Source organism: Chrysochloris asiatica, unplaced genomic scaffold (genome assembly GCF_000296735.1).
Source record: "Chrysochloris asiatica unplaced genomic scaffold, ChrAsi1.0 scaffold00360, whole genome shotgun sequence".
NCBI classification, from domain to species: domain Eukaryota; kingdom Metazoa; phylum Chordata; class Mammalia; order Afrosoricida; family Chrysochloridae; genus Chrysochloris; species Chrysochloris asiatica.
In genome coordinates this window covers 589,205-615,177 of record NW_006408878.1, presented here as the reverse complement: position 1 = coordinate 615,177, position 25,973 = coordinate 589,205, and the positions used below count along the sequence as shown (strand labels likewise).

General features: G+C 38.2%; 1 protein-coding gene across 6 annotated transcripts in view; it reads left to right on the top strand.

Annotated features, from left to right (window-relative positions):
• The window catches only part of PDE4D (phosphodiesterase 4D, cAMP-specific), a 2,172,274-nt gene that overhangs the window by 1,628,239 nt on the left and 518,062 nt on the right, over positions 1–25,973 (top strand). The window contains exon 1 of one of the 6 annotated variants that reach the window (XM_006876173.1): positions 13,144–13,247. The exons of the other annotated variants lie outside the window; for them this stretch is intronic. Within the exon in view, the coding sequence (XP_006876235.1) occupies positions 13,159–13,247 (89 nt within the window). The 5' untranslated portion in view covers positions 13,144–13,158. Of the gene's footprint in view, positions 1–13,143; positions 13,248–25,973 lie in introns of those variants that run through there. 6 annotated transcript variants of the gene reach the window in all.

Genomic DNA, 25,973 nt, shown 5'->3' with positions numbered 1-25,973 from the left:
GACTAGTTGCTGGAGAAGGATATCATGTTTGGTAAGGAAGGTGAAGGGTCACAAAAAAAGAAGAAGACCCCCAGAGAGCTGGATTGGCAAAGTGGCAGCATCAATGGGCTCAAGCATGGCAACGATTTTGAGGTTGGCCCAGGATCAGGCAGTGTTTCATTGTGCTGTGCATAAGGTCACTATGAGTCAGTACCAACTCAATGGCACCTAACAACAACAATAATTTGTGCTTCCTGGAATTTCATCCATACCTTTCCCCAAATAAACTACCCATAACAAGAATTCCCTTGGGGAAATTCAACCAAAGATAATATTCCGATTGTCAATGTCTTCAGAGCAGCTAGATATAGTTAGGAGAGGATTCCTCTTTTAGAGGTGGGACTCCGGTGGCACAGTGTTTAAGCACACTGCGAACTGAAAGACCAGTGGTTCAGACCCACCAGCTGATCCATGGAAGAGAAATATCTGGCTTCTGTAAAATTGTACAGCTTGGAAGTTCTACTCTGTTGTATAGGGTCTCTATGAGTTTTAATTGGCCAGACAGCCACAGGTCGTCTTTTACAAACCTGTGTAAAAGCGCAGTACCCTGCATTGGAAAATCAATAGGTTGGTGAGCATACTTGTTTCTTCTCTTCTCTGCCTCTTGCTTTTATCTTTTCTGTGTGAGCTCTGGTCTTCAATGAACAGCCTCAGCTTCTCGCAGAGGCTATAGCAGACTTTCCAGATAGAAGTAGCTTGGCAGGGGTGATGATTATTTGTTGGAAGCAAGAGGATCTTACGTATTTATCTTGACCTCATTTATTTTAACTAATATGTGGAGTAGTTTGGGGAAAACAGGTGGGGATTATAGAGGGACAGAGAAGTCATCCCCCACAGTTTGTAATTTGTCATACTTTGGTGGCTTGCATGTTTCTGTGATGCTGGATTCTATGCCAGCGGTATTTCATATACCAGCAGGGTCACCTACAGTGGACAGATTGCAATGGGGCTTCCAGATTAAAACTGATTAAAAGAGGGACTCAATGATCTACTCTTAAAAAAAAAAAAAAAAAAAGTCAGTCAATACCTTATGTATAACAGCAGAACGGTGTCGGACATAGTGGCAGATGATGAGGCCCTCAGGTTGGGAGACATTCAAAACAGTACTTGGGAAGAGCTACTTAAAGTAGAGTAGACCTTACTGACATGGATGGAGTAAAGGTTTGGGGAGCTACATTGGCTGATGTGGCACAACTCTAGGAGAAACTACTTAAGACATCTATTACCAATTGGAACGTGGACTACACGAGGTATGAATCTATAAAAATTGCAAGTTGTCAGAAATGAAATGGAACACATAAAGTTCCTAGGCACTCATGAGCTGAAATGAACTGGAATCGCCCACTTTGAGTCAGGCATTGGGTCTAGTCAGCCTGGTATGACAGATGAAGAGGAATGGCATCACATTCATCATCAAAAATAAACATTTCAGAATGCACCCCAAAGTACAATTATGTTAGTGATAGGCTAATATCCAATCCTTCAGTCTAAAACTGGTCAAAGATACAACTGATTCAGAAGAAGACAAGGTACAAGGGATAGCGTTGCTGTTATCAGATGTATCTTTGATGAAAATACAGAAAGATGTTTCCCTGTGTTTTCTTAACTAAGCAAATGCATTTGATTTTGTGCATCTTAACAAATTATGGATAATATTGTGAAGAATATGAGCACACTTAATTGTGCTCATGCAGAACTCATATATAGACCAGAAGTCATTTGCATAGACTCAGGGCATCTGTTCATGGTTAAAATCAGAAAAAGATGTGTGCAGGCTTGTATCCTTTCACTATACTTATTCATTTGGTGTGCTAAAAAAATAATCCCAAAAGCTGTACTATATGAAGAAGAATGTACCATCAGGATTGGAGGAAGACTCATCAACAACCTTGCTTGCTGAAAGTGAAGAGGACTTGAAGCAGTTACTGATGAAGATCAAAGAATTCAGCCTTCAGTTGGGTTACACATCAACATAAAACTAGAACAATAAACAACATCATGATAAACAGAGGAAATATTGAAATTGTCAAAGATTTTATTTTATTTGGATCCACAACTAACTTCTACAGAAGCAAGAAATCAATATTACACTGGACAAAACTGTAAAAAAAAAACCCTCTGTGTAGTATTAAAGGAGCTCTGGTAGTATAGTGGTTATGAATTGGGCTGCCAACCTCAAGGTCAGCAGTTTGAAACTACCCCCAATTCCGTGGGAGAAACATGAGGCATTCTGCTCCCATAAAGATTTACAGCCTTGGAAACCCTGTGCAGGGTCACTATGAGCCAGAATCAACTCCACACTACTTAACAACATAGTATAAAAATCACATGTCACTTAAAGATGAAGGTGTGCCTGACCCAAGCCATGGTATTTTCTGCCACCTCATATGCACACAAATGCTGGGTAATGAATAAAGAAGGCAGAAAAAGCATGGCTATTTTTGAGTTATGGTGTTGGTAAGGAATATCAGAAGAACAAACAAATCTGTCTTGGAAGAAGTATAGCCAGAATGCTTCTTAGATGCAAGGAGGATAAGATTTGTATCATGTACTTTGGACAGGTTATCAGGAAGAACTAATCTCTGAAGTAAGACATCATGCTTAATAAAGCAGAGAGTTAGCCAAAAAAAAAAAAAAAAATCCCTCGAGATTGACACACTGGCTACAGTGATGGACTCAATCATAGGAACCATTGTAAGGATGGTGCCTACAGCACAGTGTTCCATTCTGTTACTGTCAGTTTGAAATGACCTCATGTCATCTCACTTCAGTAACAACTACAAAGCCATTCTTTGGCACGGCCATTGCTTTTTAATACAGGTAGTCCCTGACTTATGACTGATTCTGTTCCGAAGATTCCATTATAAGTCGGTTCTGATGTATGTCTAATACTTAAAGCCAATCTTTGATTATATATTAGTAAACTCTGAGAATGGAAACATCAGTAGATCATGTGCTGTAACATTATATTCGGTACAAATTACTAAAGACAAGATATAAAAAATAAAAACAAAAATGGGTAACTGCAATTTGTCTTACGTAAACTGGGACTGCCTAGAATGGTTATGCAGAACCATGTTTTTTCCTGGTTAGGATTCAGGATTCAGAAACGTTTTTTTATAAGCTGGCTGAGCAGGAAATTTAATAGAGATGAAAAGCAGTTTCATTAACAATATAGTTGAACCAGCCATAGACAGAGTCTGTTGATTACTTTCCAGTTAATTGTTCAGTTCAATGTGTAAAGCGCAACTCTTCTTGCATATAGTGTGTCATATTCCAGAGTAATTTCCTCTTTTGTGAAGCAGCCAGAATTTATTTTTTCCATGTCTAGCAGTTATCCAGTGGAATTGCTTACATGAACAAGATTTTTGTTCTAAGTAGAGAGATAATTCAAGCACATAAAGATGTCTCTCATAGTCACATGTTTAACTTGTTAATCTTTTCTGCCAGTGGGTAACACATTGTGGCGCTGTGGGCTAATGCGTCAGACTGCAAAGTCGTTTGAACTGCAACGTTGGTGGTTCAAGCTCATCAGCTGCTCCTTGGAAATCCTATACAGGGTCACTGTGCGTCGGAATCTACTCGACAGCACTTAACAACAGTGTATTCCTAAACACTGCTCACAAGCATACTAACATATGTAAATGGACCATATATTTAAGTGAATGGATAATATTTGCTGTTTAGTGTATTCCCCTAGTTTTCAATATTCCGTTCTCTCTTGTAAAATGGAAACAACTATTCATCAAAGCCAAAGAAAAAAATTTCTGTAATGATGGAGATATGTATAAATGCACATTTCCCATTGTAGTGCATGCTTTTGAAAGTACTTCCATTAAAAAACACAGAATCCCTGGGTGATACAAATGGTTAGCACACTCAGCTGCTAAGTGAAGGGATGTTCACGTTCACCCAGAGGCACCTCAGAAGAAAGACCTACTTCAATCTACTTCTGAAAAACCAGTCACTGAAACTCCTGCATAGCACAGTTCTACACACTGATACTCATATATGTGGGGTCATCCTGAGTTGGAACTGACTCACCAAACTGGTAGTAAGAAACACGTAGTCGTGTGGAATATGTATGTACATATTTTAATAAAAGTAGGGTAGAAAGTCAAGTCTGTGTGTTCCCCACATGCAGACTGTGGGATTTAGGAGCCTGTCACTTCATGCTGAGTGCTAATTGAATGCTGGATTATAAACCTATCTGTGGCTCAGTCTGTGGGAAGTGCAATCATGAAAAGCTTCACAAGGGGGCACTGTGCAAACATCTAGGTCTAAATAGAAGCGGAAGACCAAGTGACTGTCTTGAAATCTCTAAGAGTTCAGCTTCTTTCTCTCTTTGATTTTTCCTGGCCAAGGCTCTTCTATCTCTGGGATGCAGACTGCATTGCCCTTTAGAGTTATAAATCTGCAGATTGCATGGTACAGTTTCTAATGTGATTTTCAATCATACCATCAAAAATGCTAAAGGATATGTCTGAGTTCCCAGCCTTCCTCTGACCTGCATCTCAGCAATGTGTAACATATCCTTGTGACATGTTTAATTTAATGTGAGTTCAAAGAATTTTATTTTTTTCTGGTTGAAATCTGATTAAGATGAAAATGTAAAACTCCTGTTTAAAAAAAAAAAAAAAACAGAAACTCACCATTCAGGTTTTTTAGTAACATATTTAGTTTTATGTTATAAAACAAATCCCTAATTGTTATAGAAAAACATTACAGAAAAGTTTACTAACACATATGATCCAACTACTCCAAGATGACACTATCAACATTTGCTGGATATTGTCATTTATTGGGTTTAATTGATAAATGCTTTTCAGGAGTAATTAGCTTCTACTTCAGTTTGTGCAGCATTGTAATACCCTTCTCAACAAAGTATACATACTCATGTTCTTGAAAATGATACTCTGTGCTTTTTATAGCTGTGTTTGCTATTTAACAGCACTCCGCGCTGGTGCTAGTCTTACCCATAATTACCTTTAACTGCACTGAGGGCCTCCACCACCCTCTGAACACCTGAGACCATGGGCTTCTGCCATGACTCAATGCACTATGTTACTGCCTCCTTCTTGACTGTATTCCCTGTGAGGGTCCAGCTTCTCCCTGAGCTGAAAGTGTCCAGTATCACTGTGTGAGTTCTTCAGTTTCATGGAGACTAAAATTAGGCTTCCTCGGTCACTCTTATTGTGTCTTTTGACCTTGGCCCACATCTCAAACTGTTGAGAAAGTAGCAAGCTAGCTTTTACCCTACCCTAGCACATCAGAAATAATATCTGTAACAAGATTCATCAAAAGTGTTTTGGGTTTCTATATATTAGAAAAGTAGTCACTTTTTTTTTTTTTTACTGTAACAAAGGATACCAATATTTATATAATGTTCATTTGAAAATTAATAAGGCAAAAAAAATCGACAGAGAAACCAACAAGTTCACTTTACTTATCAACCTCCTCATTTGTGTCTGACATATTTGTACATTATCAGTTACTGTAGGGGACTCCCAACCATTCCTTTCTCAAACATCTTACTGAACTCATAATTTACCAAGAATGATCCACATCAAACAAGTCAGGAAACATGCCCAGAAAAGGATAAAGATGGAATAAAAACTCATGTTTGATGTTTTTCATCCATTAAATAGATGTTATCTTTGGTAATATACTATCTTTGAAAATATCCTAAACCTTTACTATTTATCTTTAATTTCTTACTGTTAGTAATACTGGAGTCCTGGTGTGGCACTGTAGGATAAGCACTGGACTGCTAACCACAAGGTCAATGGTTCAAACCCACCAGTCTCTACTTGGAAACCCTCTACAGGGTCTCTACCATTTCCTATCCTTTCCCTCTTGTAAGCCTCTTTGTTAGAAGGAGGAATGGTCTATTCTTTTGTATCTGCAGCCACTAACACAGCTTTAAACCATGCTAGCATTAGCGTAGTGGTTACGAATCGGGCTGCGAACCTTAAGGTCAGTGATTCGAAACTACCAGCCGCTCCGCGGGAGAAAGATGAGGCTTTCTACTCCCATAAAGATTTACACCCTCGGAAACCCTGTACAGGGTCGCTATGGGTCGGAACCGACTCAATGGCACTTAACAACAACAACAACAGCATTAGATATAAGGAGCTTTGGTAGCATAGTGGTTACGAATTGGGCTGCTAACCTCAAGATCAGCAGTTTGAAACTAGCAGCTGTTCCGTGGGAGAAAGATGAGGCTTTCTGCTCCCGTAAAGGTTTGCAGCCTTGGAAACCGTGTGCAGGGTCACTATGAGTCGGAACCGACTCCACAGAACTTAAGAACAACAAGCATTAGATATGGAGCCTTGGTGATGCTATGGGGTGCTATCCATAAGGTGGACAGTTCAAACCCACCAGCCTCTTTGTAGATGAAAGCTGAGGCTCTCTGCTCCCTGCAAAGATTTATAGTCTCAGAAGCTCTCAGAAACAGTTCTACTCTCTCCTGTCTCTTTGAGTTAAAACCGACTCTGTGGCAACGAGTTTTTTTGTTTTTTGTTTTTGGTAGGTATTAATACAGACTTCTTTATTTTTAATGTATACATCTGCACCCCTCCCAGTTTAAGACAATAGGAAGAATTGACTGTTAGAAGTTTAAGAAAGAAGCGCTTCCCCTATTCCAGGTGTTTCAAAATGTATTTAACAAAAAATACTTGATTTGATTTGTTTTTAATGTTGATTCCCTAAAAAATTACATTCTTCTTCATTAAATATACTGTAGGATCAGTACTGGACTGTGAACCACAAGGTCGGTAGTTCAAACCCACCAGTTTCTCCTCAGAAACTCTAGACGGAACCATCTTGACAGCACTCAATAACAATAAGACCTTTAAACTGGTGGAAGTAATAGTAGCAGTAGTGACAGTTGTATCAGAAACTGTCTAATTTCATGGAGAATAATGAGAATCAAGATCAGCCCAAGGCTGATACATGAATTGGAGATCAGACAAACTTTACCAATTCTGACAATAGCTGTCCCTTCAACAGCATTCTGCTGAATTCAGTAATTCAGAACTCACAGCCATATTTACAGTTACGTGTAAGTGGAGGACAGTTCTCTTGGCTCTTCTCCACCCTCCCAGGACAGGCCTCTCTTGGCACTGACATCTGTCACCACTGACTGCCACTAGACCCCTGCTGGTCTTGTCCTGCCTTCAATGTTACTGTCCTTGATCGTGTTACAACTCTTATAGGAGGATCCTTGCCCTCTCTCTCTCTCTCTCTCTCTCTGTTACTCGCTCTGTCTGCATCTTCTCTTAGTTTTTCCTTTTACATTGCCCTGCTCCTTGCCTTTTATCTTTTTACTTCTCTCTTTTGCTCTGCTGCTAATTTCTTCCTCTACTTCTTCCTCTGCTTCTCTTCCAGCTTCTTTCTGTTTGCTCATCACTATGGGGTTGGCTGCATAAATGCACTAAGTACTTGTCAATTTCAAGACATGGCTCTCCTTCCAGAGCCACAAACTGACCAATCCTTTCTCAGTAGGCTATAGACAACTTTCATTCATAGGCACTGTCTAGACTACAACTCACCTCATTTGCATAATCTATTGACCAATCCTTGCAAACTGAACATAGGGCAGGCTGCAGCCCAGGACTGGACAAAAAAAGTATTAAAACAAGTTGTTTACAACTTACCCAAGAAATTTCAATCAACCTGGACAAAAGTAAAAAGCCCTCTTTTCTCAAAAGTTAAAAGCCAGGCAAAGGTAACTTCTCAGGGTCTAGGGGGAATAGCAAGCAAATTTTCCAAAAATCCAAGGCAAAATGTGACATAAAGGAATGTACATCACCACAGATCTCTGGTCATTTTCAACTTCTAGAAATATTTTATATTTCTTCTTTTTCTAGTTTCTTGATACTTTATAAGCCTTGAGTTGAGAAGTTTTCAATTTAGTCAGCTCTGAGCTCCATCTGGGTATTAATTATATTCCCCGTTGCTTCCCAGCATCTGGCATGGTCCCTGAGGCATAGTTGATACTTAATACATGTTTGCAACAGGAAAAATTCTGAACATCCTGGCATAAGGAAAATAGTGAAGGGGGGGGAGCGAGGAAATGAAGGAAGGAAGAAGAATTCGCTGTTGAAAAAATTCTAATACAAAAAAATATACATATATTTTTTTAGCTCCATTTAGTTCAAAGAATTTTGTAATTTAGTTAGGGTGACTCTCAGAGTATCTAGAAAAACACTTCCTGCCTCTAACTTCTCTTTATCTAGCATCGGTTGATGTTGTTATTGTTAGGTGCCATCGAGTTATAGAGTTATAGTTACTTATAGAGACTGTTGTTGTTGTCAGGTGCCATCGAGTCGGAACTGACTCATAGCGACCCCATGCACAGCAGAACGAAACAATGTTCGATCCTGGGCCAACCTCACTACTGCTGCCACACTTGAGTCCATCAATGATGCACAACAAGAGACTATGCACAACAAAATGAAACACTGCTCAGTACTGGGCCAGCCCCACAATTGTTGCTACGCTTTAGCTCATTGCTGATGTCACTGTGCCAATCCATCTCCTTTGGAGTGTTCCTCTTTTTCTCTGACCCTCCACTTTACCAAGCATGATGTCCTTCTCCAGGGACTGGTCCTTCTTGATAATGTGTCCAAAGTATGAGTGACCAAGTCTGGCCATCCTGGCTTCCGGGGAACATTCTGGCTGTACTTCTTCCAACACAGATTTGTTCCTTTGGCATTCCATGGTGTTTTGAATATTCTCTTCCAACACCATAACTTAAATACAAATTGTCTAAGCACCATTATTTAAAATCAGTCAAAGTGTTAGGGTTGTTTATGTTCTCTCAGTTCTATTCCATTTCTCTATGTCTATCTTTTTATCAGTACCTCAACATCTTGATTACTGAAGCTTTGTTCTTCTTTTTCAAGACTGTATGGCTATTCTGATCCTTTGTATTTCAGTATGAATTTTTATTTTGAAATTGTTACTTTCTGGAAGATACCAGCTAGGATTTTGATAGGGATTTATTCTGAAGTTGTAGGTCGAATTGCACATTTGCAGTCTTAACTACATTTATGTCTTCCAATTCATAAACATGGGGTATTGTTCAATTTTTGTGGGTCTTTTAAAGTTTATCTTGACAATGATTTGACCTCTTTAATCTAGAAGGCATCCTGGAACTTTTTGAGTAAAAGATGCAATTGTGGAAATTTAAAGACATAGAGTATGCTTTTCTAAGCCTCATAAGTCTATGTTGTTGTTGTTATGTGCCATAGAGTCAATTCTGACTCCTAGCAACCCTGTGTAGGGTTTCCAAGGAGCGGCTGGTGAGTTTGAACCACCGACCTTGTGGTTCAAACCGACCTTTCAGTCAAGTGCTTTATCCCACAGTGCCATACCAAATTCAAGTTTATAATTGTGCCCTCACCCCCACCTTTTCAAAACATGGTAGGGTTTACCTCTAAATCAAGTAGGGAGTCCTGGTATGGCACTATAGGGTAAGCACTGGACTGCTAACTGCAAGGACAGCTGTTGAAACCCACCAGCCACTCCTTGGAAAACCTATACAGGGTTACTATGAGTTGAAACAGAATCCACGGTGCCTAACAACAACAACAACAACAAATCAAATACACACATATAAGGTTTAGAAAGGATGTTTGAAAGAACTCAGGTTAATTGCTAGCACTATTTTGTAGCACTTCCATTTGGAGAAATTATCCAGAGTTGATTACTATAGTAAATTAATGTAATAAAAAGCCCAATTAAAGTCACAATTAATATTGGTTTTGAAAAGCACACAAGTCCAGTTGCTAAATTTCCTTTTGCCACATTTTTTTTGCAATGAATCACTCTGAAAACAGAATTATGACAATGAAACTCTTATCAGAGATAACCGATAAATAAAAGACTGTTGTTCACATCCATGTTGCCATCTGCTGGCTTTAAATCTGCAATCAGTGACTGTTTCAAAACTCTGCATTATCCTGAAACCCATCTGTGTCTGTTCTGGTTTCCTGATGCAATACAACAACATGTCTTGTAACTTGGTTTCTCTGAGGTTTGGATTAAACCTCATAGTCCTCCACCGGGGCATGAAGACTTGGTGTGTAACTGTCTGTGTGGATCATCTTTAAATTCTCCCAGTTTTCAATGTACGAATTTTATTTTGATTCAGAGTAGCTGCATTCTATAAAGTAATCCCCGGTTTTTGTGTCAGACACCAAACCCTAAATTTGCTATTTGTAACATCTGGAATCTTGAAACAAAAATCCTAGAAATATTTAAGAGGCAAACAAGATAGCTTGTTTAGAGTTCTGTTGAATGTAAGTTATTGGCAGAAGGTAGGCATTTTCTTGAGATTTTATAAGGGTCAGGAATTATGTAAAAAAGTATTCAGTAGGAGTAATATTTAGAATTTAGGCTATGTTTCCCCCAGTTTTATAGGTTTTGCTCTTTACAGTCCAGTCCTACTCTAACTATAATTCTTCTGCTATAATATATGCTTAAGAATGTGACTAAATAAAATACTCAAAAAATGTCTACTCCATTGCCTTCTTACACTTTGTTGTTGTTGTTGTTAAGTGCCACTGAGTCAGTTCCAATTCAAAGTGACCCTGTATAGGGTTTCCAAGCAGCAGTTGGCGGGTTTGAACTGCCAACGTTATGGCTCGAAGGCCAGTGCTGATCCTACAGAACCATGCCAGGAGTTCATACCCAAAAAATAAAAGTTAAAACAGCTAGTTAAAATTGAAATGACATCCATTTGATGTTGTTGTTGTTAAGTGTTATTGAGTCACCTCCAACCCATAGCATCCTTGTATAGGGTTTCCAAGGAGCAGCTGGTGAGCTTGAACCACCAACTTTGTGGTTCAAAAATTAACTTTGTAGTCCAGCACATTAACCCACAGCCCCACACTCTGCAGGTGATAACTTTCCTCTTCCAAGTCTGCATACATAGACTGCTAGTTTCATTATCAGAAACCAAGGATGCTGCTTCACAAATTTTCCTCCAAAATTTTCAAGGCCACCAGAGAGAATAAAAGGTACACAAGGCATGGAAAGGAGCTCTGGTAGTGTAGTGGTTACGAATCAGGCTGCTAAACTCAGGGTCAGCAGTTCGAAACTACCCGCTGTTCCACAGGAGAAAGATGAGGCTTTCAGCTCCCGTAAAGATTTACAGCCTCGGAAACCCTGTACAGGGTTGCTATGAGTTGGAACTGACTCCACATCACATAACAACAACAACAACAGCATGGCGTGGAAGGTAAAGAACATCATTCTTTGCCAATGCCATCCATACTGTTCTTTGACTTGTCTCTGTCCTCCCTCCTCTCCCCACACTTCTCACCAACCTACCCCACCCACCAGCTTCCTGGACACCACCCCTTGCCTGAACTCCCAGTCCCCTTAACAATGTCTGGCTCCAGACTCACATGAAATCATGCCACTAAACACCAAGTTGCTCAGTTCTGCATGAACTCTGCCAGGAGTACTGGTATTTCCTAATGCTGACCCCAACTGGAAGTGAACTGATATGATAGCAGAATTTCACATGCCTGAAGGGTAGGGTTGGCATGTCTGTAGGTATAGTCTTTCTCAGACGAAATGTGGAGCCCTGTAGAAAAGCAGCAAGGCAGAGTGTGGGAAGCATTAAAACATTGCAAGTTGATTCTGAGAAAATATGTTTAATTTTGATCTATCATTGGCCCCTTCAAGATTGCTGCTGTCCAGGGTAGCTGTCACTCACCCAGTCTCTTTTAGTCCGTATGTCAGATAACTAAATGGTGAAACCATAAACAGGTTTTCTATTACTCATCCCCAAAGCTGATAGAGAACCTCTGGCTTTTTCTAGAACCCCTGGTATGCTGGATGTTGTTGTGGAAAAAAGCATCATGTTTATTTAATTCACTTTTAAGGAAACAACATGAACATTTTGACCCCTGTGCATATGTATACTAGCTACTCAAGACTTTAGGGATCCCAAAATTGGCTGGAGATGTTGGTACTCACTGAGCTCAAATGTGTCCAGTGCAGAAGGGGTTAAATTCACTGCTGGACACTCCAAGCCTCTCTAATCTTATCCTCCAGAAGTGGAGTGCTGCCTTGGTTTACAGTTGAGGTCACTGACGGGGCAATGTTTGGACAGGGACTGATGGAATTAGGCTGCCTTGCTAACATTAAATCTCACAGCGCAACGAGGACTGATGACGGCATTGGAGTCCTTTGACTCTTTGAGTACAATATCTTTAAATATATGTCTCCCCCAAATGGGTTAGACTCATAAAACATGTGAAGGGCTTTGTTTGGCTTTCCTCATTTATTTAATTTGAAAGAAAGTTGTTTTCTGGGATATATCAGAGTTAAGAAATATTTCTAGGGGATAGAAAATGAACATGAAAGTTGATCGTTGTCGTCAAAATCATTCATTATAATTTACTCTCCAAGGTGATGTGGTATCTCCTTGAGGGAAAAGCTGCCAAAAGCTATGAAAGTGATCTGCTTGTTTTCTTCTCACACTGACTTGTAGGGAGGCACTGGCATTCTCGGGATGATTAAACCCTGTGGAAATGTTGGCTAATCATGATGTTTAGCTCTGCTTCTAAGAGGAGTCGAAATAAGAAAAATTATATTTGGCAGCTGGTTGTGTGAAATTTAGTAACCTATGTCAAATTTTCCCAGTCACAGGAATGCATCGACACACGTTTTGTTGTTGTTGTTGTTTTTAATTAGAAAACCCTCTATTTACTTTCTCTTTATTTTTAAGTTCACACATCACTCATACCTTTCACTGAATGTGTGTGGGTGCATTGTGCTTTTCAGGAGTGGCATGTGACTTTGCTGTTTAATCAAGGCTAAATATAAAAACAAATTTACGAGGGAGCGTTTCTCACGTTAATAATGAGATAAGGGCTGAGTGAAGCAAGCTCTGTCGCAAAGGGCAAGTGTCATACAGCAGGAAGTCTTGGCCATCCTTCCAGGCCTGCTTCAGTTGTCTGCCACCTCTCTGTCAGCACATACCACCACACAGAGGAAATGCCCTCCCTCAGCCACTAGTGCCTCCTGCTCCTGGTGGGGCCCTCCAGCCCCAACTCTGACTTCCTGCTGCTCCAGGCCATCTTGGCACCCTCTTGGCAAATGGCTTTTGTTTGGGATCATTTGGAAGCCACAGTGCCCGGACCATCTCCAAGAGCCAAAACAAGACTGCGATTTGCCAAGTCCTACAGGTATTGTCTTTACTTCTTGTAGCTGGGAAAGAGACTTGTAGCTGCCTCTGTAGCATCAGGCCCCTGCAAGTAAGCCTTAGCCCTGTGTGGATCTACTGACTCATGATACGGATTGAATTGACAATATACAAAATCTAGCTAATTGGATGTGAAGCAGGTAAGAACCTGCAGAAGTAGGAGTTAAAAAAAAAATATTTTGAGAGAAAAATGGTGAATTTACAAGAATATTCCTGTTGCAGATATTTGGGATACCGGAATATTAACTTGTCTAATAGATTTTGATCTGGTCGAAAATTGGCTATGCTAACTTTTAGTTAACGCTTTAAGTTCCAGAAACTGGTGTCCATCTGATTTCACAAATTAACAATCCAAGCAATGACATGATAGTGTTTCTTTATAAATGTTCTTGGAAACATTCTTATGGAATATGTGAGACTACTTCCAGGGTTTTAAAGATAATCCAGATGTTTCATCTTACCTGACAAAATTAAGTCAATATTTTGTTCATCATTTATATATAAAGACTTCTAGAAATTACTAAAGAAAAAAAAAATCTTAAACTTCATACTCTAATAAATTGTCAGTGACATCTTTTTTTTTCTATTTTAATCAAATAAATAACAGTATAAAAAAACTCTGATTTTGTTCCTTTCTTGAGTATGCTAAATATTGATTGACAAGGAACAGATGATTCTTTGCATTTTTTGTTTGTTTCTGGGTGGTTATACTGTATAGTACTAAATTCTAGTTCAATAGCAAACACTGGTGAAATTATTTCAAAGGCTCTACTTTCTTATTTAAACAAAATGCAGAATATCTGGAATCTGTCAGACCTATGTAGATATAGGTACTAAATTTGGAATAAAATATGCTTTCATTCACCTGCTTAGAAAAACATCAAAAGTTAGATTAAAATACTTCATAAGTTATGTATTTGTTTTAGATAGCAAAGAAGATATTGGCCTTGGAATTCTTTAGGAAATGATAAAATCAGAGAAATCAAAGTATAAAATTCACTAGTAATAATATGCAAGTAAACGTGGACAAGGGATCCATATAAATTCTCAACTGAAAGTCGGCTTTGTTGTTGTCATTGTCAAGTGCTGTTAAGTTGATTCTGACTCATCGCAACCTGTATAGGGTTTCCAACCAACTTTGCAGTCCATACTAGCACCTTCATTTACTTTTGTTTCAAAACAAAGTACTATTTATATTAATTCTCTTAGTTTATCATAGTTGCATGCTTTCTATGTGCTTAGCATTCTACTGAGTGGTACCCTCATACTTACTGCATACTTAGTTGTATGCTCTGCACTTGTCATCTAAGATTGGTAAACATTACTCTCTCTATGTATCTTCAAGTCATAGTAAATGGTGGTTCCTAGATTTTCCATGTCACTGAGATCTGGTAGAAAGTTCCCAAATGAAATAGATCTTAACTGGTGGATCGAGCAAAACCAATAGCTTGATGGACTAAAGACTTTCTGAAATTTCAAGAAATGCAGTTGAATTTCTACTGTATAATTCTCAGAAAAAATATGAAAGTTGCCTTCATCAAGCAAAGGTATCCCCCCATCCCCTTGGGTCAATTTCTGATCCTTTGCAAAATGTAGCTAACATTAGAACATTGAAGGATTAATTTTCCATATATTTGAATGTCTTGTGTTTGTAGGTTAGCATGGCTGTTTGTTGACAAGTTAACAGGTGAGAAAGACAACCCTGAATAACCATCCTCTGCCAATCTCCTCTGGAGCTTTAGCAACTTCATTCCTTTTTAATGATGTTAGGACACTACTTACAAAACTAAGTGCTACTCTGAAGAACTACTCTGAGTTGTCACTCTCTGTCCTAGTATATTTGTTTAAACATTCATTCATCTCTGTCCTTTAGAGCCACACATTCACATCTGTCTTAGAAGAAACAAGGAGGGATAATGTGTTCTTGTTAAGATTTTAGAAGTTCTTGGGGCATAGTGGATTATGCATTGGACTGCTAACTGCAATAAATGGAGATAGATGAGGCTTTCTGCTTCCATAAAGATTTACGGATTAACAAACAATAAAGATATACAGACGTGGAAACCCTAAACAGATTTGGAATGAGTTGTTAACAATAGCAAATGTTGTTAAGTGTTGTTAAGTGTCGTGAGTCATTTCTGACTCATAGCGACCCTGTATAGAGTTTCTAAAGAACAGTTGGTGAGTTTGAACCACCAACCTTGCAGTTCAAACTGACCTCGCAATCCAGTGCTTATCCTACAGTGCATTAGTACTATAAATATAGTACCTAAAACAAATGAAACAACCATCTAAGAAGCAAAGAAAGATCAGAGAGCTAAGACTCTAAGCAGAGTTGTGAGCTTTGGCAACCCCACAGGCAAAAGCTGTTGTTGTTAGGTGCCATTGAGTCAATACTGACTCTTAGTGACCCTATGCACAGCAGAATGAAACATGGCCCAGTTCTGTGCCAACCTTGCAATCATTGCTACATTTGGTCCCATCTCTGCTGCCACTGTGCAACTCCATCTATTTGGGGGTCTTTCTCTTTTTCTTTGACCCTCCATTTTACCAAACATGATATCCTTCTTCAGGGACTGGTTCCTCCTGATAATATGTTCAAAATATGAGAGATGAACTCTGACCATCCTGGCTTCCAAGGACCATTCTGACTGTACTTCTTCCAACACAGATTTTCTGGTTCTTTTGGTAGCCCACGGTACTTTTAATATTCTCTTCCAACACCATAACGCAAATGTATCAATACATTTATGATGTTCCTTATTCACTGTCCAACTTTCGCATGCATATGAGGTTATTGAAGATACCATGGCTTGGGTCAGGCGCACCTTAGTCCTCAAGCTGACATCTTTGCTCTTCAACCCTTTAAAAAAGATTTGCCTAATGCAATACATTGTTGGATTTCTTGACTGCTGCCTCCATGAGTGTTAATGGTTGAGCTGAGAGAAATGAAGTCTTTGACAATTTCAATATTTTCTCCATTTATCATGATGTTATTTATTGTTCCAGTGGTGGAGAGTTTTGTTTTCTTTACATTGAGTGCAACCCATAGTGAAGGCTGTGGTCTTTGACCTTCATCAGTAAGTAGTTTCAGTTATTTTTGCTTTCAACAAGCAAGGTGATATCATCTGCATATCACAAGTTGTTAATGAGTTTTCCTCCAGTTCTGATATCACATTTTTCTTCATGTAATGCAGTTTCTTGGATAATGCTCAGCATACAGATTGAATAAGTGGTGAAAGAATACAACCCTTGCACACACCTTTCTTAATTCTAAACCTTTCAGTGTTCCCTTGTTCTATTCAAACAACTATCTCTTGGTCTGTATACAGGTTCAAGAATACTCATTCTCTGCAGTGCTGTCCACACTTGTCATAATCCACACAATCAAAAACCTTTGCATAGTAAGTAAAGCACAGGTGAACATCTTTCCGGTATCCTCTGTTTAACAGCCAAAATCCAACTGATGTCAGCAACAGTATCTCTCATTCCATGTCCTCTTCTGAAACTGATTTGAACCTCTGGAAGTTCTCTGTCAATGTATCAAAACACTAGGAAACAAATATTTAAAGTTGATTTATTATTTAAAATTATAATTGCATTCTAGGAAACTTTAAATGGAAAGTATCTCTTTTAGAGATAACTTTATCTTCCAACCAGAGCAAATCACAAAATTGTATGCTTTCTGTTTTATCAAAAAGACATAAAGATGACCAAAGTTATTTTGATGTGGATGCTGTAGTGGTGGCTATTAGGCAAACATACTAGAGAGCCATCCAGGGCACATTTCAATGTAGGGTAGACTTGATTTCAAAGACATCCCACAAGACAGAGACAAAAAGTAGCTTTTAGTTTTCTTGCCCCTTGTCCTCATAGGAGAGTTACATGAATGGCAAAAGAGATTTGCCTTTAATTGCTAACCTAAATGTTGACTGTTCAGAGCAACCCAGGAGTGTTCAGAAGAAAAGGCCCAGCAATCTGCTTCCGTCAATGTTACAGAAACAAAACAAAACAAAACCACATGGAGCAATTTTACTTTATTAAATATATGAGGTCTCCATGGTTAGAATAGAGTCCATAGTAACTAATACCAGTATCATAACAGGGGTCATAGAAAATACTTTGTTGTTGTTGTTGCTGTTAGGTGACATCTAGTCAGTTCCAACTCACAGCAGCCTTATCCACAACAGACTAGACTATGTAATTTTAATTCCAAGAAAATCCCCAATTTTTCAGTAGTGTGGGCATCTTTCTCTCCCCAGAATTTTATTGGTGTCATCAAATAGGTGCAAATGAACTCATTTAAGCTTATGTTTCTCTATTGTGGAAATGCTAACAAGTACTTTTTAAATACACTGATCATAAAAGGAAGGAAGATTTAGAAATCATATTTAAAAAAATAAAAAGGAAGCATGAATGACACTCAGGCTATGAAAAGATAATGCTTACTAAAACAAGAAGCCTCCGAGAACCTAAAGCCATCCTCTGTGTTCTTAGAAAGTTATACTCAAATCTGTAACTTTGGCCTGGAGATTTTGTTAGAGTAAGTATGAGCAGGGCCCTGGATAAGTTGTTACTGTTTAGTGAGACCCTCCAATACCCACTAGAAAAGGCTGGCTAGTCTTAGAAATGAAAATGCGTGTCCCTAGCAAATCAATACACTGGGATGAAAGACAACTGGGCAATAAAGTGATAGGAAGCAGAGAAGGATGCAAGGAGTGGAGAATGGAAGGAAAAAGAAAGACAATACTCACACTTGATTTTACCTATGTCCAAGAATCGGATGTTCTTTAGAATGTGTGTCATTCTAAAGTACTAAAGTTCTCATAGCTGAGAACAGTCTCATGAACACTATGCTAAAAGCAACTTTCTAAAATGCTGCATTAATGCTTCCTAGTACAAAGCGTGTTTTATGTTTCAAAGCCTGAAGTTCAGTTCTAACAGGAGTATAACTTGTTCAGGCTGCACAGTTTACATAACATCATCTCATTTAATTCTGTAGCTTATGTGAAGAGGATGAGTACAATTAACCCCCAAATTACAGAAGAATTTGAGGTGTACAAACCAGAAGACACACATATACATGGCCAGAATGTCTGGCGTAAGTCCATTCAGAGCTGATATTTACTGAGGAGTCATGGTGGCATAGTGGGTTAAGCAGTGGACTTCTAACTACAAGGTCAGTAGCACAAAACCACCAGTCACTCATTAGGAAAAAGGCGAAACTGTCTACTCTTGTAGAGACTTTTCGTCTCAGCAACTCTATGGAACAATTCTACTCGGTCTTATAAGGTCATTGTAAGTCACAGGAGAGTTGATGCCAGTGAGTTTTATCGATAGTTCTATCTTTTCTCAACTATGTACATACCTCTACCTTACTCATATACCAATTTGCCCACACCCATGCACATGTGTTCACACATTCATTTTTACTTTGGTTGTGTTGTGCTCACTGTACCTACATTTGGTGTCGCTTTTCCCATCATCAAAAATAACTAGTCAGGGTCACTGTGAGTCAGAACCGACTCCACGGTACTTAACAACAACAACGATGGTATAACAATGTGCTGGACTGTAATGTCAGCTTGAACCATAAGGTTGGTGGTTCAAGCTCACAAGCCGCTCCTCAGAAACCCTATAAAGGGTCACTATGGGTTAGAACCAACTAGACAGCACTTAACAACAACAATGGTGTAAAAGGAGCTCTGGTAACATAGTGGTTATGAGTCAGGGTCCCAACTTCACGGTCAGCGGTTCAAAACTACCAGACATTCCTTGGGAGAAAGAGGAGTCTTTCTGCTCTCATAAAGATTTACAGCCTCAGAAACCCTATGCAGGGTCAGTAAGAGAGAATCCTGGTGTGGTACAATGGGTTAATGCACTGGACAGCAAAGTCAGTTTGAACGGCAAGGCCGGTGCCTCAAGCTCACCATCTGCTCCTTGGACCCATGATACAGGGTCACTATGGGTTGGAACCGAATCAACTGCACTTAACAGCAACAGGCTGTATATATATACTGCTCACCACAAGGTCTGTAGTTCAAACCCACCAACTGCTCCTCAGAATCAACTCAATGGCACTTAACAACAACAATAGAAAATCAATTGTCTATATAATGCTTTGTTTAATTTTGAGTTTTCAATTCTGTTCCATAGTCCATGTATCTGTCATTGATCCAACAGCTAGCTATTTCAGTTACAGTGATTGTGTAATAGAGTTTGAGATTGGGAAGTTTGAGGATTCCTGCTATGTTCTTTTTTTTTTAATATTTCTTTGGCTATTTGAGATTTCTTTCCGTTCCATATAAAGTTGGTCATTGGTTTTCCCATTTTAGTAATAAATGTTAAGACTTATATCAGCATTATGTTGCATCTGTAGATCCCTTTTTGATGAAACTGAAATTTTTACTCTAGTAAGTCTTCCAATCCATGAGCAAAGGATACCTTTCCATTTCTGGAAACATCTCTTTTAATTCATGGTAATGTTTTAGAATTTTCATTGTATAAGTCTTTAATGGCTCCAGTTAGGCTAATTCCTTGGTATTTTACTGACTTGGGGGCTATTTTAAATTGTATTGTTTTCTTGATTTCCTTATTAGGGTACTCTTTTTTTTTTAATGTTTTATTGTGAATTCTATGATAGTTTACATGGGAGAACATTAGTTTTACATTTATCCTATTTTATATCGTTTCATTGCCATGGTTACAATCCTCTCCATGCATCATCAACCAACCAAAGGGTATATACTACAATCCTGCCCCCCGGTCATCAGCACTCAGCCCCTCTCCCTCTCTGTGTCTAAAGTTTAGGGTACTCTTTGTCAGTACAGAGGAACCCAGCTTTTTTGTATGTGATATTATATCCTGCCACATTGCTAAATTCTTCTAATCATATCAGCAGTTTTCTCTTGTAGTCTTTATGGTCTTCTATGTATATGATCCTGTCATCTATAAATAGAGATAGCTATACTTCTTCCTTTCTGAATTAAATAACTTTTTCTTGTCTTATTGCTCTGACTTGGATTTCCAGTACAATATTGAATAAGAATGGTGATGATGGGTGCCCTTCTCATTCTCAGTTCTCATTCTCATGGGAGAAAGATAAGGCTTTTTCTTCTGATAAAGATTTATAGCCTCAGAAACCTTATACAGGTCACTATGAGTTGGAATTACTTGATGGCAATGAATGTGTTATCCTGAAATATGTTTATTAACTTCCTTTATATCCCTATTTCTCTAAGAGTCTTATTCAAGAAACAGTGTTTAATTTTATCGAATGCCTCTTCTGTATCAATTAATATGATCATATGGTTCTTTGTTTTGTGTGATGGGTTACACTGATTAGTATTCTAATGTTGAATTTCCCTTGTAATAGTGGTATGAATCCCAGTTAATCATGTGTATGCATTTGTGGATATGTTGCCAAAGCTTTTTGTCTAGAATTTTGTTGAAAACTTTTGCAGCTATATTCATGAGATATAAGGGTACTAGGGTTGTAGATCTTGCTACTAGGGTTGTAGATCATACATGCACAAATTTATTCCTAACTTAATGTATTTAAATATGTCAGTTATCAATGGATGGTTACAGACAACTTTTCTTAGTAATACGTTTGTCTTAGTCTCATTAAGCTGCTTTCCGAAACAAGATCTAATCAAAATAATGACTTCTGAGAAGATATTCTGGGCAGTTAATTTCAAGGCAGAGAGGTCAGTTCACAAAGTTATGGTGACTATTTTGGAAGATCTAAAAGGTGTAATCTTGACAGATTTTCTTGAAGAACACAGGACGATCATGGGGCTTCTTTTAAGAAAATGGAAAACTGTATTGGTGAGGAAAAGACCAGGAAAATTACACCATGCAACTATTCTTCCATTACAATGCCCCTGCTCTCTCTTGAACAGTAGCAAGACCTGTCCTATGAAGATTTTGTTGGGAAATGTTTACCCCATCCACCCTACAATCTTGATATTGCCCCTACTTTTTATTCCCTGAATTCAAAAAACATTTCAAAGACACATAATTTGAGTACCTTGAGGATGCTAAAACTGCATTTTGACATGGTTTAAATTTATGAGAACAGAACTCATTGGAGAAAGGTTAGCAAGATGGAAGCTCCACTTTTGGTAGTGTATGGATTTAGTGGAAGTTATGTCAAGAAACGTTACTCTCACGTTTTTGGTATTTTTGTTTAATAAAGGTTTCTATGATTTTTTTAGCAGTATTTTTTTTTTCTTAACCTCATATTGTTCTGTACATATATATTTTCTGTAATGTCTTAGCCTGGTTTCAGTATTAGGGTTATATGCTAAGCTTTGCAGAAAGAGTTCAGTAGTGTTAATTTCTCTTGTATGCTTCTGAAGCAATTGAATGGGATTGGTGTCAACTCTTCTCTGAATGTGTAGTAGAATTATCCAGTGTAGCCAACAGGACCTGACTTTTTTTTTTGGCTTTAGGCAGTTTTGTTGTGGTTTTATGTTTTGTTTTTTAGTGACACTATCTATCTCTTCTTTTGTAACAGGTCTGTTTTAATATTTTACTCTTGTAAAATATTAGTAGTGTGTTTCTAGGAATTTATCCATTTCATCTATGTTTTCCAAATTTGTTGGAGAACAGTTTTTCATAGCAATCAGTTATGATCTTTATCTTTTGAATAATTTGTAATTTTTGCCAATTTGATTTCTTGAGTTAGTTATTTACCTCATCTGGGTTTTTTGTTGTTGTTTTATTTTGCCTAACTAGTCAGTATTTTATGTCTTTTACTTATATTTTACATCTTTTACCTTATATCTTTATGCTTTCAAAAAGTCAATTTGTGGTTTTGTTGAGTCTTTTTGTTTTTTCTATTTTCTGTTTCATTTTTTCTGTCTTTCTTACTTTTTTGCTGTGGTTTTTTACTTCTTTTGCTCATTTTCTATTTGATCAAATTATCAGCTTAATTTAATGATTTCACATCTCTTTACTACCTTAATGTAGGCATTTATTGCTATAAATTTCCCTCTCAGTATTGCTTTTGCTCATAGCAACTCTGTATAGGGTTTCTAAGGTGGGTTTGAACTACAGACCTTGTCTCAAAGGTTTTGATATACTGTGATTTCATTTTTGTTTGTTTCTAAGAATTTTTTTATTTTATTTCAATTTTGACATATCTACAACCCAATAGCAGTTTGTTGTTTTTCTATTGTTGATTTCAGTAGCTTACCATTCTGAACAGAGAAGATGCTTTGTGTGATTTCAAACATTTTTACTTTGTTGAGACTTAAGTTAGTTTTGTGCCCTAGCATATGCTCTGCTCAGGAAAATGACCCATGTGTACTGGCAAAGAATGTGTATTGTTCAGATGGTGAGTGAAGTGCTCTATACCTATGTGTTAGGAGGAATTGGCTAACAGCTTTAAATTCTCAGTTTCCTTGTTGCTGTTGTTATGTGCCGTGGAGTTGGTTCCGACTCATAGCGACCCTGTACAGGGTTTCCGAGGCTGTAAATCTTTACGGGAACAGAAAGCCTCATCTTTCTCCCGTGGAACAGCTGGTAGTTTCAAACTGCTGACCCTGAGGTTAGCAGCCCGATTTGTAACCACTGCTTCTTAGTGGCCTTCTTTTTAAATGTTCTATAATTGAAGGAGTCCTGGTGTGGTGCTGTAGAATAAGCACTGGTATGTAATATCAGTTTGAGCCTCAAGGTCAGTGGTTCAAACTTACCAGCCACTCTTTGGGAACCCTATACATGATTGCTATGAGTCAGAAGCAACTCAATAGCACTTAACAACAACAAAGTAATTGAAAGTGATGGTGTGTTGAAGTCCTGTACTGTGTTGTGAGGCTATCTTTTTCTCCTTTCACATTACATAGTATTTGTTTCATGTATTTTTGTTCATGGCTATGCCTTCTTGCTGGATTGGCCTTTGATTATTTTGTAATGTCCAGATAGTGAAACTTTGTCTCTCATACTCTGGACATGTTGTCAGAAAGGAGAAAGGAGCTGTTCATGGAGAAGAACATCATACTTGGTAAAGTAGAGAGTCAGTGAAAAAATGACCTCCAGTAGCAGCAACAAAGGAGCTCTGGTAGCAAAGTGGTTACGAATCGGGCTGCGAACCTCAAAGTCTGCTGTTCGAAACTACCAGCTGTTCCACGGGAGAAAGATGAGGCTTTCTGCTCCTATAAAGATTTACAGCCTCGGAAACCCTGTACAGGGTGGCTATGAGTCGGATCCGACTCCACCGCACATAACAGTAGCAGCATCAGTGGACTCCAATGTCCCAATTGTTGGAGTGGTGCAGAATCAGGCAATGTTTCTGTCTTTTGTGTATACAGTCTGTGTGAGTCAGAATGGCACCTAACTACAGCAAAAGCCTTTCTCTGTCTTTTGTAATAGATTGTGATTTAAAGTCTGTTTTATCCACCACCAATCCGTATGGCTGTTCCTGCTCTGTTTTGTTTCCTACTTGCATGGAATATTTTTTTTCATCCATTATTACTTGTTTTCTCACACAGTTGGTGTCCTTACTGCACAGGTGTGTTTCTGATTGACAGCACAGAGCTGGATCATGTGTTTTTAATCCAGTCTGCCACTCTTTGTCCTTTGCATGGTGTTTTCAGTCCATTTACATTCAAGGTTATTTTTTTTAAATAAATTATTTTCAAAATCACTTATTTTGCTCTTTGTTTTTGGGGTGTTTTGCATTTTCTTTCTTATAAAGAGCCTTTTTACTAACTTCCTTCTTCTCTTCTGAGTATTTCTTCTTGATGATTACTTAGTGGTTACCACATATATTACATTACACAACTTACAATTGCAGCAACATTTAACATACAAATAGCAGTTGACATACAAATTTAACATCTCAATAAGTCTATCTCTGGCATGCTTTTCCCTCCCCCACTTTTGTTGGTCTGTTGGTCTGTCTTTATCAAACTGATATTTCATAAGTCTGCTAATTAATTCTTTTGTATAAACTTGATGTTGTATTGTTTCCAGAATTTAATTATTGAGTTTATTCCCTAAAATTATTTTACCCTTTGTTGTTACAGTAAAGTGCCTTGGAGTTGATTCTGACTCATAGCAACTCTGTATAGAGTTTCCAAGGTGGGTTTGAACCACAGACCTTGTGGTTTGCAGTCCAGTGCTTATCCTACAGTGCTACATCAGGAGTCCATTGGTTCTTATAATTAATTTCCCATGTTGTGGTTTTTGGAGATGTTGCTTTCTCTCTTCATTGTTTTCCTGTGTATGTTGTTGTTGTTGTTGTTAAGTGCCATCGAGTCGGGTCCGACCCATAGCGACCCTGTACAGGGTTTCCGAGGGTGTATTTAATGCTTGTACCTTTCTATTTAGACTATTCCCTTGAGTGCTAAATACTTGGGAAGTTGGTGTGTTGTTGTTGTGAAGTGCTGTGGAGTCAGTTCCCACTCCTAAGGACCCTGTCTAGGGTTTCTAGGGAGTGGCTGGTTGAGTTTGAACCACTGATCTTGCAGTTCAGAGCTTTGCCTACAGTGCCACACCAGGAGAGTTGGTCTGTCGGTAGCAAATTCCCAGGGTGTCTGTTATTTGGGAGAAATGTCTTGATTTCCTCCTTGATTTTGAATGACACCTTGATTTTGAATGGGTAAAGAATTCTTCCATTTGTTTATGTTCAGTGTTTTATGTATGTCATGCTATTGTTCTCTGACTTCTAGAGTTTTAGGGAGAAATCTACATGGATTCTTATGAACACCATTGGTATGTTGTTATTACATTTGTCTTTTCCTTGTTGAGATGTTAGTTTTCTGTAAATTATAGGTATTAGTCCCTTGTCTGATACGTTATTGCCCCAAACCATCTCCCAGTATATAGGTTTTCCTTTTACTGTTTTGGTGAAATCTTTTGATGCATATAAGTGTCTAATTTTTAGGCATTCCCTGTCATCTGTCTGTGTTTTCAGTCTTACTTGAGAGTATATTTATGCCATGTATCAGGCTCCCCAAATTTGTCCCTATATTTTTCATTGATGATCTTTATAGTTCTAGCTTTTATATTTAGGTCTTTGATCCATCTTAAGTTTGTTTGGTATATGGTGTGAGATATTGTTCCTGCTTCGTTCCCCTGTAAATGGATATTCAGTTTTGCCAGTGTGTTGTTAAAGAGATCATCTCTTCCCCATTTAATGTGTTAAGGTCCTTTGTCAAAGATGAATTGTCCATATATGCAAGGATTTACTTCTGGGTTATCATAGTTCCATTGGACTATATGTTTGTCATTGTACTAGTAACAGACTATTTTGACTACCATGGCAGCAGTTTTAACTACTTGGGCTGTATAATCTTGTCACTTAATATAAAGTGATGATATTTAATATTTATTACCTTTGTTTTATATAACTTATTAAATTTTAAGTTTCGTATAATTTAATTTTTATAGTGGCTGGATTGAACAGTGACTTACAAAAACTTCTGAAAACTCTCACTAATTGGTACGTTCTGGCTCCAGCACACCAAGTGCTGTTGGGTCATTGGCAACTCATGGCAATCCTGTATATGTTTCCCAAGTGACTGGTGGGTTTGAACCTTGAACCTTGTAGTTAGCAGGTCCGTGTTTATCCTACAGTGACACTCCAAAACACATATAAGGATAGGCAAGGAACACATGGACAAGGTCTCTGCTGTCATAAAGTAGAGAAGTTATTCAACAACTTAATTAAGTAAGATAGAATAGGGACTGAGGTGGCAGA